Source organism: Halichoerus grypus, chromosome 6 (assembly GCF_964656455.1).
Source record: "Halichoerus grypus chromosome 6, mHalGry1.hap1.1, whole genome shotgun sequence".
Classification (NCBI taxonomy): Eukaryota; Metazoa; Chordata; class Mammalia; order Carnivora; family Phocidae; genus Halichoerus; species Halichoerus grypus.
In genome coordinates this window covers 58017474-58030742 of record NC_135717.1, presented here as the reverse complement: position 1 = coordinate 58030742, position 13269 = coordinate 58017474, and the positions used below count along the sequence as shown (strand labels likewise).

Below are 13269 nucleotides of genomic sequence, written 5' to 3'. Positions count from 1 at the left end.
TGTTTATAGGTAGAGTATCTTTTGTAATTGTTGTTGCTAAAAGAATGAAGTAGAATTGCACCTAGCTAGAATCCTCATTCATAGCTCCATGTTTCTAAATATGCATTTACAGAAATCAGGTTAAAACCAACATAAGATCTGCAATTTTTTTCCAGCAGAGGACAAGAAAAGGAATAGAAATGGGTGCAAAGAGGACAAAAGCTGTATGTTCATATGCAAACAGGTATTAACATTATAAGCAAACAGAATGCTAACAGTTCATTCTGAGGTGTGAATACAAAAGATATTTGCCTCTGTATTTTCTACTTGTTTGAAATATTTACTGTATATGTAGTAATAATGTATTAAATACTACCGTGGTATATATCCATGCGTGACTGAGTATATTTATGTATCGTGTATATGTGTGTCTGCATAAATTCTGGACTGATTCACACCAGAATGTGAACACAGGCCTGCAATTCCTTACCCGAAGTCTTTGGGGCCAGCTGGGTTTTGAAATTTGACTGGTTCAGAGTTGAGAATATTCATCTAACACCGTGTATATTACATGATACCCTCAGGGAGATTGGGGGCAGCACAGATAGCTATCTAATCAAACATCTCACTAAATGAACTGCCTAAAGACCTCACACAGGTTCAGGTGAGGTTAAGTTTTGCCTCTAAATTCGTTTTTCAAAAGCTTATTGTTTTCCAAATTGTAATTTTCCAAATTGTTGGTTAGGGATTGTGGACCTATAATGGGCTTCTTGATGAAAAAATCTGAGGGAATTCTTATTCTTCTTTATTTACCTGCAGTTTCTAAAACAAATATACTACAGCCAAGTAACGGAATTAAGGGGGGACAGAGGCAGAGACTAAAAACTTCTCAGGGGCAAAATAAGACCTAGCAAGAACCCAGAACCATTCATTCCCCTCAAAGGCTATCACAATTAAGCTGAAGCTAATTGGGGTGGATTAGGAGCCCCAACGGGGGTGAGAGGAAAGCCAGCACATGGCGCTGAGACACCACAGACAGGAACGAAGATCAGGGCTCCTTTAGAAAAACATCACAAATCCACTGCTGCCCAATTATAAAATCCTATCAAACCACTGGTTACCCTACAAACCAGTTAATATGCCCCAGGTAATAAAGAGCAAGCTCACTTTGCACTGCAAAGCAAAGTAAAACACAAACCAGAACCCCAAAGGAAGAAATGCTATAGGGGAAAGAAAAGGACACTGCGCTGAATCTCTTCAGTAATGGTGATAGGTTAATGAGTGCCTGCAGGTCCAGAAAGGAATGGCATGTATTTCAACTCAAAACATTTCTCAAATAACTGGTTCTAAAAGAATACATTGTGGTTTAGTTTTGTTTTTCATTAAGACTTTTAGAGCAGTATTACATTCACTGCAAACTGAGGAGAAGGTGTAATTTTCTTCTATACTTTCTGTCCCAACACACACACAGCTTCCCCATTATCAACATCTCCCAGGGTGTCTGGGTGGCTCAGCTGGTTGAGCATTTCACTCTTGATTTCAGCTTAGGTCATGATCTCAGTGTCATGAGATCAAACCTCGCATGCATCAGGCTGCTCGCTGGGCGTGAAAGCTGCTTAGGATTCTCTCTCCCTCCACCCCCCACTATCTCGGGAAAACAAAAAACAAACAAAAAATCTCCCACCGGAGTGAGGCATGTGTTATAAATGATGAACCTCATAACCACCCAAAGTCCACTGTCTACATTATGGTCCATTCTTGATGTTGTACATTCTGTGGGCTTGGACCAATGTATAACATTTATCCATCATCATATTATTATACAGAGTATTTTCACTGCCCTAAAAATCCTCTCTGCTCTATCTATTCATCCCTTCTCTCTCCCTGCACCCCCCAACCCTTGGCAACCACTGATCTTTTTATTGTCTCCCTAGTTTTGCCTTTTCTGGAATGCCAGACAGTTAGACTCAGAGAGGAAGTAGGCTTTTCAGGTTGGCTGCTTTCACTTAGTAATATGCACCTGAGGTTCCCCCATGTCTTTTCATGACTTGATAGCTCATTTCTTTTTAGCACCAGATGATATTCCATTGTCTGGATGTACTACAGGTTATTTACCCATTCACCTACTGAAGAACATCTTGGGATGCTTCTAAGTCTGGGCAATCATAAGGAAATCATGAATCATTATTCACATGCAGGTTTTTATGTGGAGAAGGACATTATGTTTAATTTCCAATAATGTGAATTAACAATGGACTCTTGAAGATCTTTAAGTTTCATTCTAACTAAAAGCAAACCTAATGAAAATAATATTATACAGAATATAAATAAATGAAGCAAGGGATCAGAACTGTTCTGATTTTGTTTGTCCTGTCACACGTAATGGAGATTGGCACTTATGTGATTCCATGACTGGCCTTTACTGCTTTCCTATTAAGAGTTACTAGATTCACAGTATTTTTGTCCATTAGATATGGGAGTATAGTCATAAATGTGATCCTTGAGAATCAGGGAGTTTAGAGACCTTCACAGAATGAAGGAGCTTCTAATCACTGAGCCTAGAGTTCTGGTCAAGAGGAAACTCCTTTGCAAAATAAAGAATACTAATATTTACTGAGTGTCTACTATTCCCAGACAATGTCCAACTGATAATCACGGCAGTAATAAGAGCTAACTTTGTGTGTTTACTTTATGCCAGAATATCTTCTATGTGCTTTACATATATAAATCATTCAATCCTCACAACAGTTCTAGAAAGGATAGTGAAAGGAGTCCATATTTATTCCCTATTCCTTCTACTTCCATGGGCAGGAACTTGCAGTAACACTGCTATTACCGACCTCTTACTCTCTCCCGTGGACAGGAGGATTTAACCAATTAGTGATGTTAGAAGAATAAGCTGGATGTGCTAAACTCATGCTGTCTGTCTCTCCTTCAACTCCCACTCTTGGACACATACACTCTGATGTTAGCTCTGGCTAAGAGTCATAGGTTTCCCCCAACGTGTGAGTCCTGGATTTCTCTAGCACAGTTCATTGTTCTCTGGGTGAATCTGTTTATTCTGAGGTGATGTATTATTTAAACCTATGGCGGCAGATTCTAAAAGCATCTTCTCTAAAATATTTTACTGTTTGACTTCTATATTTATCTTAACTGGCTCAGAAATGAGGACCAAGGAGGTTAAGTTATTTATTAGGGGGCCCCTAACACCCCAACAATGACTCTCACCTCCATTTAACAGAAGAAACAAGTGCAGAGGGATTAAGCAACTTCCCCATGATTGTACACCTGGCTTGAACTCCAGACTCCAGAGCCCATGTTCAGGGCCACCATTTTACCTTTATCTTTAATACTCAGACTCCCCTGAAGTATTGCTTTTACCATCTCTGTGGTTTTCACAGATAGGGAAATGTGAAGCTCAAAGATGTAATTTGGAGTCCCTTAGCAACCCATGAGCTGAGCAGAGATCAGAACGCAGACCACCTAACTCCAAAGGCTGTGTGTTTTCTGCTATATTCTATCATCCAATCTAGTTTCTAAAATCACTCTTTTCAAATGTCATCCAGAAGGAAGCCATATCCAGGAGGGTGAAAATGCAGGCACCAATCTGATTACCTACAGTTGCCTTCTTTTATTATGCGCCAAGAAAATGACATAAAAAATAGATTAAAAAAAATCTCAATATTAATGGGCGGCAGAAAATAAGGCATCAGAATTAAAATGTGAGCATAGTGCAAGCCAGGTTTTTTCACCACCTCATATAATCTGCCATCCTCACTTAAAAAATAAATATTTTCCTATTAAAATACTTTTCTCTCTGCCATCCTATTCAATTCTGTTTTCTCCTCCTCCAAATCAATTCTAATCTCCAGTTTTGCTAAGCATCCATATAACAGTCTTGAGCAATTTAACATCTGTACTCATCTCTGATTGTGAATGTGCTTCCTTTTTCAATAGGTGATAAATCTATGGGATATATGTGCTTTTTATGTGTTACATTGTTCTCTGAGAAAAAAAGTAGTATTAAATTAGCATCTTCTGCTAAGTTGTATTAATTTCTTATGCGCTTGCTTACCTGAAAAGGTAGAGTAGATTCTCCAGCCCTCAAACAGAGATTGATTTTTGCTTGTTTCCATTGAGATTTGGAGATTCCAATTAGATCACCTTGCTTTTGCAAATCCCCATCCAGTGATGTTCTTGTAAAAACCGAGAGATGTGAATGCTGGGACAAATGATACCAAAATTGCACCTGTTGAAAATGTTTTTGAATGACATGAATATTCCATTTACTGGTCTCCAGCAACTTTTCTATAATTAAAAATATCAAAAATCATTCTGCTGTTAAATATAATCTCAATTCTCCTTTCCTCCAAATACGCGAGCCCAGAAAATCCTAAGTATGTCTTTTGCCTGCCTTTGCATTCTCCCCTTAAGAAAAGGTTCAAGGCAGCTCTACTAACTGGTATTTTTAACACATGCCATCAAGAGGTCTAAAGAAATGGGACGTTAGCTCACCACCAAGACAAGTTTGAGGACACGTATTTTTCTACACCAGCATGGGCAGTACCACTCTTGCTTCCACAGAAGTTTCGATGGAGGTATATATTCTTAGTGTACAAAATCAGGTTTTACTTATACATTCTCATTGATGTCTCAAACACCAAACCAAAAAAAAAAAAAAAAAGTTTTCCTGAAAAAGTATTTTCTCAGGTAAAAGAAAACTATAATGAGTACTTTTCATTAATTCCTTCTCATGGGGACACTATCAAATAACTTGGGAGCTCATGTAATACTGTTGGTTCATAATTTAATTCAAGTAAGAAAACATCCTTTTTTGGGGGGGTGATCATTTCACCTCCTAGTCATTATCAGGGATGACAATCTAAGGGTTTGAGCACTTAACTAGGCAGTAAAAAAAAAAGTAAAGAATTATTTTAGGTGCTGACAGCAATAGCTACTACATGAAATTCAGGACTCTCATTTATTCAAGCAACATTTAATGAGCATTTACTAAGTAACAGGTACTGTGTGAGGCAGGGATTAATTCCCTCAATGGCTGGATGATTCACTCTATAAAATATGTCAACAAAATCTCCATTAAAAACAAGTTCAGACACACAGCAATTTTTTTTCTTCTCATGATTTCTTTGAAAAGTGCAGCCTTAGGACTCTCTAAGAAAACACAACATTCACAGATGAGGCCTCTCAGAAGTAAAACCCTTCTCTTTGGATTCAAAGTGACTCCTTTTCAGTTGCAGTGAATTTTAAATTCTTGCAGGCTTTTTTCCTTCACCACTATGGTTTTATTTTGTTACATGGACAGATATTAGTGTATATATAGTCTCCCCATTTATTTTATGGTTGGGACCAATTTCAGTGGAAATTCAAGTTGAAAAAAAATTTTTAAGATTTATTTTAGAGAGAGTGCGAGCAGGGGGAGGTGCAGAGGGAAAGGGAGAGGATCTCAAGTAGACTCCCCACTGAGCATGGAGCCCAATGCAAGTCTCAATTTCACCACCCTGAGATCATGACCTGAGCCAGAATCAAGAGTCAGACGCTTAACTGGCTGAGCCACCCAGGTGCCCCTGAAGTCGAATAATTTTTTAGATGTGCTTTTAAAAAGTTGTATAGCTTAAAAGAGCAAACATTCTCTGCTCCAGTGTGGTACACCTTTTTTAATGTGTCTACTTAACTATCACCACTTCATCAAAAAATTCTGTCCGCTTCATTTTAGACTTTACTACCATGCTCCCCTAAACTCAGATAAGCAAGACAGGTAATTGAGAAATGAAAAGTCAGATGGAAGTGTTTGATCATATCCTATGGGAAGGAAGGATTTAGGTTCCTCAACTACAATTAAATTTTAGATCCGTGCTAGAGTTTCAGCACATTCCAAGCTTGTAAATATGCAAACCAGGGCTTTAAACTTAGTACAAGAGATACACATGCCCCATCAGCATACCAAGCTGTCAAACTGTCATTCAGTACATCACCAGTGCTAATGTATTTTAATAGTGTAAAAAGAGTAAATACCAATGGGATCCATATTTAATAGGATAAAAGCTTAAGACTTATATTTAATTTACTACTTTAACAGAGTTGCCATCACAGACCATTAAGCAGAACTCTTTAGCTTATTATAGACGAAGAAATCTTCCATAGTTGTTTTCAAAATTAATACTGGTAGGGTGAAGTCACTGAACCAAGTCATTAATACAGCTGTGATTCCAGATAGGCACTTGTCAAGCGTGCAACCCCTGCAGCTCTCAATCTGATACACGCCAGTGGAACACGAAGCCATGAACCCAAAATCACAAGGTGTGTCGTGAATTCCTCACGGAATCTATTAAAGCAGTTTGTGTTTAGTAGGTTTTCAGTTAATAGGTTTTTTGTTTTTTGTTTTTTGTTTTTTTAAAGATTTTATTTATTTATTTGAGACAGAGAGAATGAGAGAGAGAGAGCACATGAGAGGGGGTAGGGTCAGAGGGAGAAGCAGGCTCCTTGCTGAGCAGGGAGCCTGATGCGGGACTCGATCCAGGGACTCCAGGATCATGACCTGAGCCAAAGGCAGTCGCTTAACCAACTGAGCCACCCAGGCGCCCAGGTTTTTTTTTTTAAAGAAGAAGGGAGGGATGAGTGGGACTATTAGCATGAGCGGGTCAGTAAACACCTGTAAACTTTCCCAGAGAGCATGAAGGAAGCTGCTCAGTGTCAGAAAAGGTACAAAGTATTAGGTGTCTTTAGGGACTCCAGAGTTTTATGGGGGAGAATGAAAAGAAAACAGAACAATTAACTATAATGTGTATCGTGGCAAAGGTCTGATAATTGTGTGGCTATTTACATGTAAATTAATTAAAGTGAAACCAAATGAAAAACCCCGTTCCTCAGTCATACTCATTACACGCTGAGTGCCCAATAGCTACATGCAGTTAGCGGCTACCATACTGGACACAGCAGAGAAAAACTTCCATTATCACAGAAAATTCTATTAAACAGAACTACAAAACAGGTATGTTAAAATTACACCAACCATTGAAAATGTATTTACTACTTATCATGTCAAAAGGAAGTTATTTTCATGATTCATGCCTGATTCATTAAAATGCAGTCAGATAAATATTAATATTAAAGGCTTGGTTTTATTTCTCTTGGTTTTTCACTAAGGCACTTTTTTTTTTTTAAAGATTTTTATTTATTTATTTGACAGAGAGAGACACAGTGAGAGAGGGAACACAAGCAGGGGGAGCGGGAGAGGGAGAACAGGATTCCTGCCGAGCAGGGAGCCCAATGCGGGACTCAATCCCTGGACCCTGGGATCATGACCTGAGCCGAAGGCAGTCGCTTAACGACTGAGCCACCCAGGTACCCCTAAGGAACGTTTTATATAAACACTGAATTATTGTAATCAAGACAATTTCATTTGGTTAAAAAAGCTTCCCACAAAGCAGTTCCTTTAATTGCAAATCGGAGAGAAAAAAAAATGAAGCACAGACTATTCTATTGGCTTAAACTGTATTCTCGAACTGTGCATTATTTATATATTTTTAAAAATATCCAATCAGGGCACCTGGGTGATTCAGTAGGTTAAGCATCTGCCTTCGGCTCAGGTCATGATCCTGGGGTCCTGGGATCGAGCCCCACCCACGTAGGGCTCCCTGCTCAGCGGGGAGCCTGCTTCTCCCTCTCCCTCTCTCTCTCAAATAATAAAATCTTTAAAAAAAATAAAATATCCAATCATTCATTTTTACTACAAAAGGAAAGGACAGCTTTTCAGGTGATAATACTAAGAGTTATGAGTACAGGCGAATGAGCTGGAAAGCGTGATAGCCATGGTCATACCACTTGCCCTTCTGTTCCTACAGCGCCCTGTGACATTGACCAGGGGAGCGTGCAGCCAGCTCTACAAAGGAGTAATTAGGCTCTCTGATACTTAACTCTGTGAAGGACCTACCAGGGCATTATCTACAAGTTTAAAATAATTTCCTCCTATTTCTGTTTCATTTGATTTTGGTCTGTGTTCAGCTGCAACTCTACTCTTCAAAGGTTCTGCTTCTTTCCTCAACTTTCCTACAGTCTTTTTTTCAACTGCTCCCCTATGTCAGAACTCCTTGGCCAGATCGTCAAGCTCTTTCTCAGCCATATTCCAAATGCTCAGCTACTTCTGCCTTCTCTGCCTCACATCGGATCCTGTCTAGTATGTGCGACACCTGTTTTATCTTCAATATCTAGAAAAATAAAAATAGAAAAAAAAGGAAAGAAAGGAAGAGAAAAGAAAAAATAAAAGAAAAAGAGAAGAGAGAGAAAAGATGATATATTGTAGCTCCTTAAAATTCAGCTGGGACTAAGTCCATGTTGAGAGGGGGATCATTCATCACACACACAGGAGAGGGGGATCATTCATCACACACACACACACACACACCCCCTCAACATTACACACACACACACCCTCAACATTACGCACCCACACACACACCCCCTCAACATTACCATAGTGATTTTTCTAACTCCTAGTCATAATTATGTTTTTGCCTGAGTATTCTTCATCTGAATAAGTTTAATTAGAAGTTTAGAATCTTCAGTAAAATATAATGTTGTTTTCATTTAAATGATTAGCCTCCATGTGTTCTGCTCATGCACAGGTGGAAAGAGTACCTGCTCACCCTTTTCCCCATACTCTGTCGATTCCTCTAGAATCCATCCCATACTGTAACATCTAGGCTTGGATTAAACAAAACAATCAGGGAATGAAGTATGATTACACAATTGCAAGCCTCACTCCATAATTTTTTTTTTTTTTTTTACTAAATTTCTCATTGACATGAGTTCACTTGGGAAACATTAGAAGACATGGCCTTTCAAAACTCGTCGAGAGAATGGTTCTAAGTGGATTATTATTTTTATGCTGTACTCACCATCTTGGAGCACTTAACACTGAATTGCTGTCAGAATCCCTAAAATCGACATTTCATTAAGGCAAGCATGTACTTAGGTGGCCTCTGTTGTATTCTCAGCATTGGGGGCTGTGATCAGCACAGAGTAGGTAAGCAATATGTGTGCACAGAAGCAGAGAAAGAATGTTTACATTGTTACCACTATATGCACTCAGGAGAGAATTCTCAAAAGAACTATTTTTGCTTTGTTTTGCTATTTTTACTGCCTTGAATCTAAATCAAACGATGATTCATCTGTTTCTACTGGTTGCTGGAAAACTTAGTTCAAATGTGTAGCCTGGTTCTAATAAGCTTTATGTGTGGAACCAACCCACCTCTTGCTTCATCTACCTTTTCCCTTATAACCTCATTCACCTTTTTAAAAAATTTTATGATTTTTTAAAATTAAAGAATATTAAAACAAGTGCAAAACAAGTTGGGGAATTGTTTTTAAAGTAGACAAATATGCAAACCAGCTTTGAAAGCAGAAGCTTTGTATTAATCTTCCTGTCTTTAATTGTGAAGCCCTAAAAGTAATTTTGTATAGTAACTCAAATATGAGAATTCAGAAAGTATTAATACCTACCATAAATCTCCTTCATATTTGATATTTCCTAGTTAATTCAAAACAGTAACAGCATTTCAACATGAGAAATAGTAGCTTCTGGCTCCCATGTGTTCTGTTTGTCCTATCTCCTGGCTATTCCATGGAAAAATGCCAAGTTTCCAACAGTGACTGAAGGGACTTTTGAAGTCTTTAAATTAAAGTCCACATCTTCGGCAAGGAGTGGGTGCAGGAAAATTTGTGCGTGTTGATGCCATGTGCTGGCTATACATAAAGCACAAGATAATTCATGCAAAATGACTCTACTAGACTCTTGCTAGAAAAGGAGACTCAAAAGAAAGCTTCATGGTTTTAAAGTCCTTTCAAAAAAAAGTTCTGAACTATATTAGCTTCATATGATTATGTAAGGAAAAAATGTAATTTCATAAAATGAAGACTTTAATCATATCAAAGCACCCAACATCAGTTATCTCCCCGCCTAACTTCACCATTGTATAATGACTAACATCTGCTATTCCATGAATATAACTATTATCAATATGTTCCACTTAGGAAGATCGGCTGGATTTTCTGATTACTCAATAAGATAAGAATTTGGTTTGTCTGCTTATTCCATAACTTTTATGAAAGAAAGTATCACACATTACCACGGACTTGTAAAAAAGTAATACTATATTCTTAGAATACTCCTTTGGGAAAGAACATTAAACTATGTGTATCTCAGACTATAGATAACCTTCTCTAGCTGTCTAATTCTACTTCCTAGACCAGAAAGTATTATAAAAGTAACCCAAATATCCATCCCTCTAACTCAAAAGTACTAACATTCAAGCAGATACAAAGAAAAAAAAAACAAAAAACCTCTTCTGGCAGTCTGGAATGGCTCCCTGAAACACTCTTACTTTTCTAAAAAGCACGGCAAACCACTAACTCAGCATTTGAGGCCTTGAGAGGTTGAGTACTGGTTCTGAGAAATAAATCAGCAAGTTGTCTAAACATGCCCATGGCTTTCACTGAGGCCCCACCACAGCTAAACTCCAAGTTTAAGCAACAATAGAGAAAAATGCTACCAAGTAGAAACAATCATATGTTGAAACATAAACCAAATCAACACAAATTAATGGCTACCAGCATACAACAATGGAAAATGTGGATAATCTTTAAAAAGAAAAAAAATCATTGAATCTCAGGAATTTCTAATAAGCTCTTAATATTTGTTTTCAAATTTCTGCAGAATAAGTAGAATTAATACATTTTATTGTTTTGTATCCAATGCCTATGTAAGTAACAACGGTGATCACCTCTCTTTGGTATATGACCTTGAATTAAGGCTAAGTAAGCTTGTAAAGTACTTTTACAGAGTGAGTAAATGCCTCAGGAGTTTTCAAAAAAAAATCTATATCTATCATATAGGATTTAATTGAAATAAAACAAAGGTGAGTGAGTGTAGAGTGCATCTGGGCAAAGTGGAGGTGAAGTCCAGGCAGTCATTTTAAATATAATCCCCAGAGAAATGGGCAGGAAAGAATGAGGAAGAAAAAAAAAGAGAGAGAGAGAGAAGACAATCCATTAAGAGATCTGAGCACTCCCATTCAGATTTATATCAAGCTGAACATATAATTAGATTTAGTCCTCTGAACAATGTGTGATTTGTCAGCAGGAATGCCTGAATAAACTGCTGTAGCCCCACATTTACAGATGATGAATTTAGTGTGCAGCAGTATCGATCTGCATGGTCTTCTGATAACCAAAAAAATTAAATAAACTGAAATCCTGAGGGCTTGGAGGCTTGCTGGAATGCTCAAAAAGACAGAAAACAAGGCAAGCTGAACAGAAACATCTAAATGTAGGTGTTAGTTCTATGAAAAATAAAGGAATTCTGCTTAGTGAACACCCATTATGTGCCACATACTTTACTTAATGATATTTTAATCTTGACAACCATGTGATAAAGGCACTCTAATATTACACTTCCAGTGTAGACATGGAGTCTCAAAGAGAGTATATATAATCTGTGGCAGAACTGAGATTTGAACCAGGTCTGTCTGACTCCAAAGTCCTTCTCTGCTTTCTTCTCTATGGTGTTGTTGAAAAGGACTGAGCATATATCACTTGCTCTATGTTTACTCGGCACCACAAAGACTAATTGAAAAAATAAAATTTCAGAAAATGTAATTATCTTTCTGCACATATTTCTCTCTCTTTATTCACCCTTTCATCTTCCTTTCAGCAAGCACTTGTTTGGCTTATTTATTTTACTCAACACCGTTGGCCAAAATAATCAGCAGTTTTGACAACATGTATCCACAGCTTTGGCTTACTGGAAGGACTATGTGGAAAGACAACAAAATGACAGAAATATTCTTTAATAGGCCCCAAAAAAGAACCGTTTAAGTTATATGTTGCAAATGGTCTTTTGGAAGGACATGACATTTCATGTTGAAATAGCTCGTATAAATCCTCAGTTCATCATGAAAATGGCAGTAAAACATAGCAGGCGTTTACTGGCACAGGTAACCCACGCCTAACAGTTTACAACCACAGAATGGCCAATGGAAGTTCCAATAACTGATTACCTGACATGGGGTAGAGGCAGTGAGTGCTTTTCTAAGAATAGGACTTCCAAGCTTGGCTACTCCTTGAGATTGATGGGATCTGAAATAAATGAATGATCCTACAAAAAAAAAAAAAAAAGTAAAAGTCACACAGATACAAATTCTACTGTTGTACATTTAGCAGTTCTTTGCTCTAACATCTTATCTTTGCACACTATCAACTGTCAATCACATCAAGAAAATTACATGTTTTACTTATTTACCATTTAGCCCTGTAGATGACCAAGTTTTTCATATGGATAACATTAAATATCTAAAATAAAATCCAGGGGTGCCTGGGTGGCTCAGTCATTAAGTGTCTGCCTTCGGCTCGGGTCATGATCTCAGGATCCTGGGATAGAGCCCCGAGCAGGAAGCCTGCTTCTCCCTCTCCCACTCCCCCTGCTTGTGTTCCCTCTCTCCCTGTGTGTCTCTGTCAAATAAATAAATAAAATCTTAAAAAAAAAATAAAATCCAATTGATAAAAACAAGCTCTTGATCCAAATCCCCTAAACAAACATGTTTATAGGCTTAACTGGTATCATAAATAGAGTCTGAAATCAAATTAAACGAAGCTTCTAAGCTTACAATTAGGTAGTCAACATTCCCTTATGAAATTCTCCTGAGAACATTGTTTTTAAGTTTCTTCACAAAGTACTGAAGGATGCGAGGCTGTGGAATGAGTTGGGTTTCTCCCGGGGCTTACATGTTTGACATTGTCTGTGCTAGTGGGGATGAAAGCTTAATTAAAGATCTAATCTGAGTGTTAACAAAATAACTGCTTTTAGATTTTAACTACAGTGGATGCGCTCATGGCAAACGTACAGGGGGATAACATCTCTTTTGCAGCTCAAAAGATCACACGTTCCTGAACTGCTGTCAGGCGTAGCTTCATTGAATACTGAAAATTTACAAGGAAGGTGACGCAGAACAATGTCAAGGTCTGATCCCGCCCTTTGATAATCACGAAGGGATGGGCAACTAGGAAGGTGGACAATTTTGACTGAAAAATACCATATTCAATAGGTGATTTTCCTAGATATAGGTCAAGGCTGACTACATGGAAAGGAAAGGATTTCAGAATTAAAATGTATTATTTTATAGCTACCACCACGTGTTTAACCAGACAACCAAGATTGCAAATCAGCAGTATCATCTCTGACTGAGAAAAACAGAACCAGTTTATATGGACTTTTTT

General features: G+C 37.9%; 1 protein-coding gene across 1 annotated transcript in view; it reads right to left on the bottom strand.

Annotated features, from left to right (window-relative positions):
* The window catches only part of MALRD1 (MAM and LDL receptor class A domain containing 1), an 806170-nt gene that overhangs the window by 674052 nt on the left and 118849 nt on the right, over positions 1 to 13269 (bottom strand). Inside the window, exons 13-14 of the mRNA XM_078074136.1 lie at positions 12054 to 12151; positions 4055 to 4228 (exon numbers count right to left, since the gene is read on the bottom strand). Coding sequence (XP_077930262.1) covers positions 4055 to 4228; positions 12054 to 12151 — 272 coding nt within the window. The remainder of the gene's footprint in view (positions 1 to 4054; positions 4229 to 12053; positions 12152 to 13269) is intronic.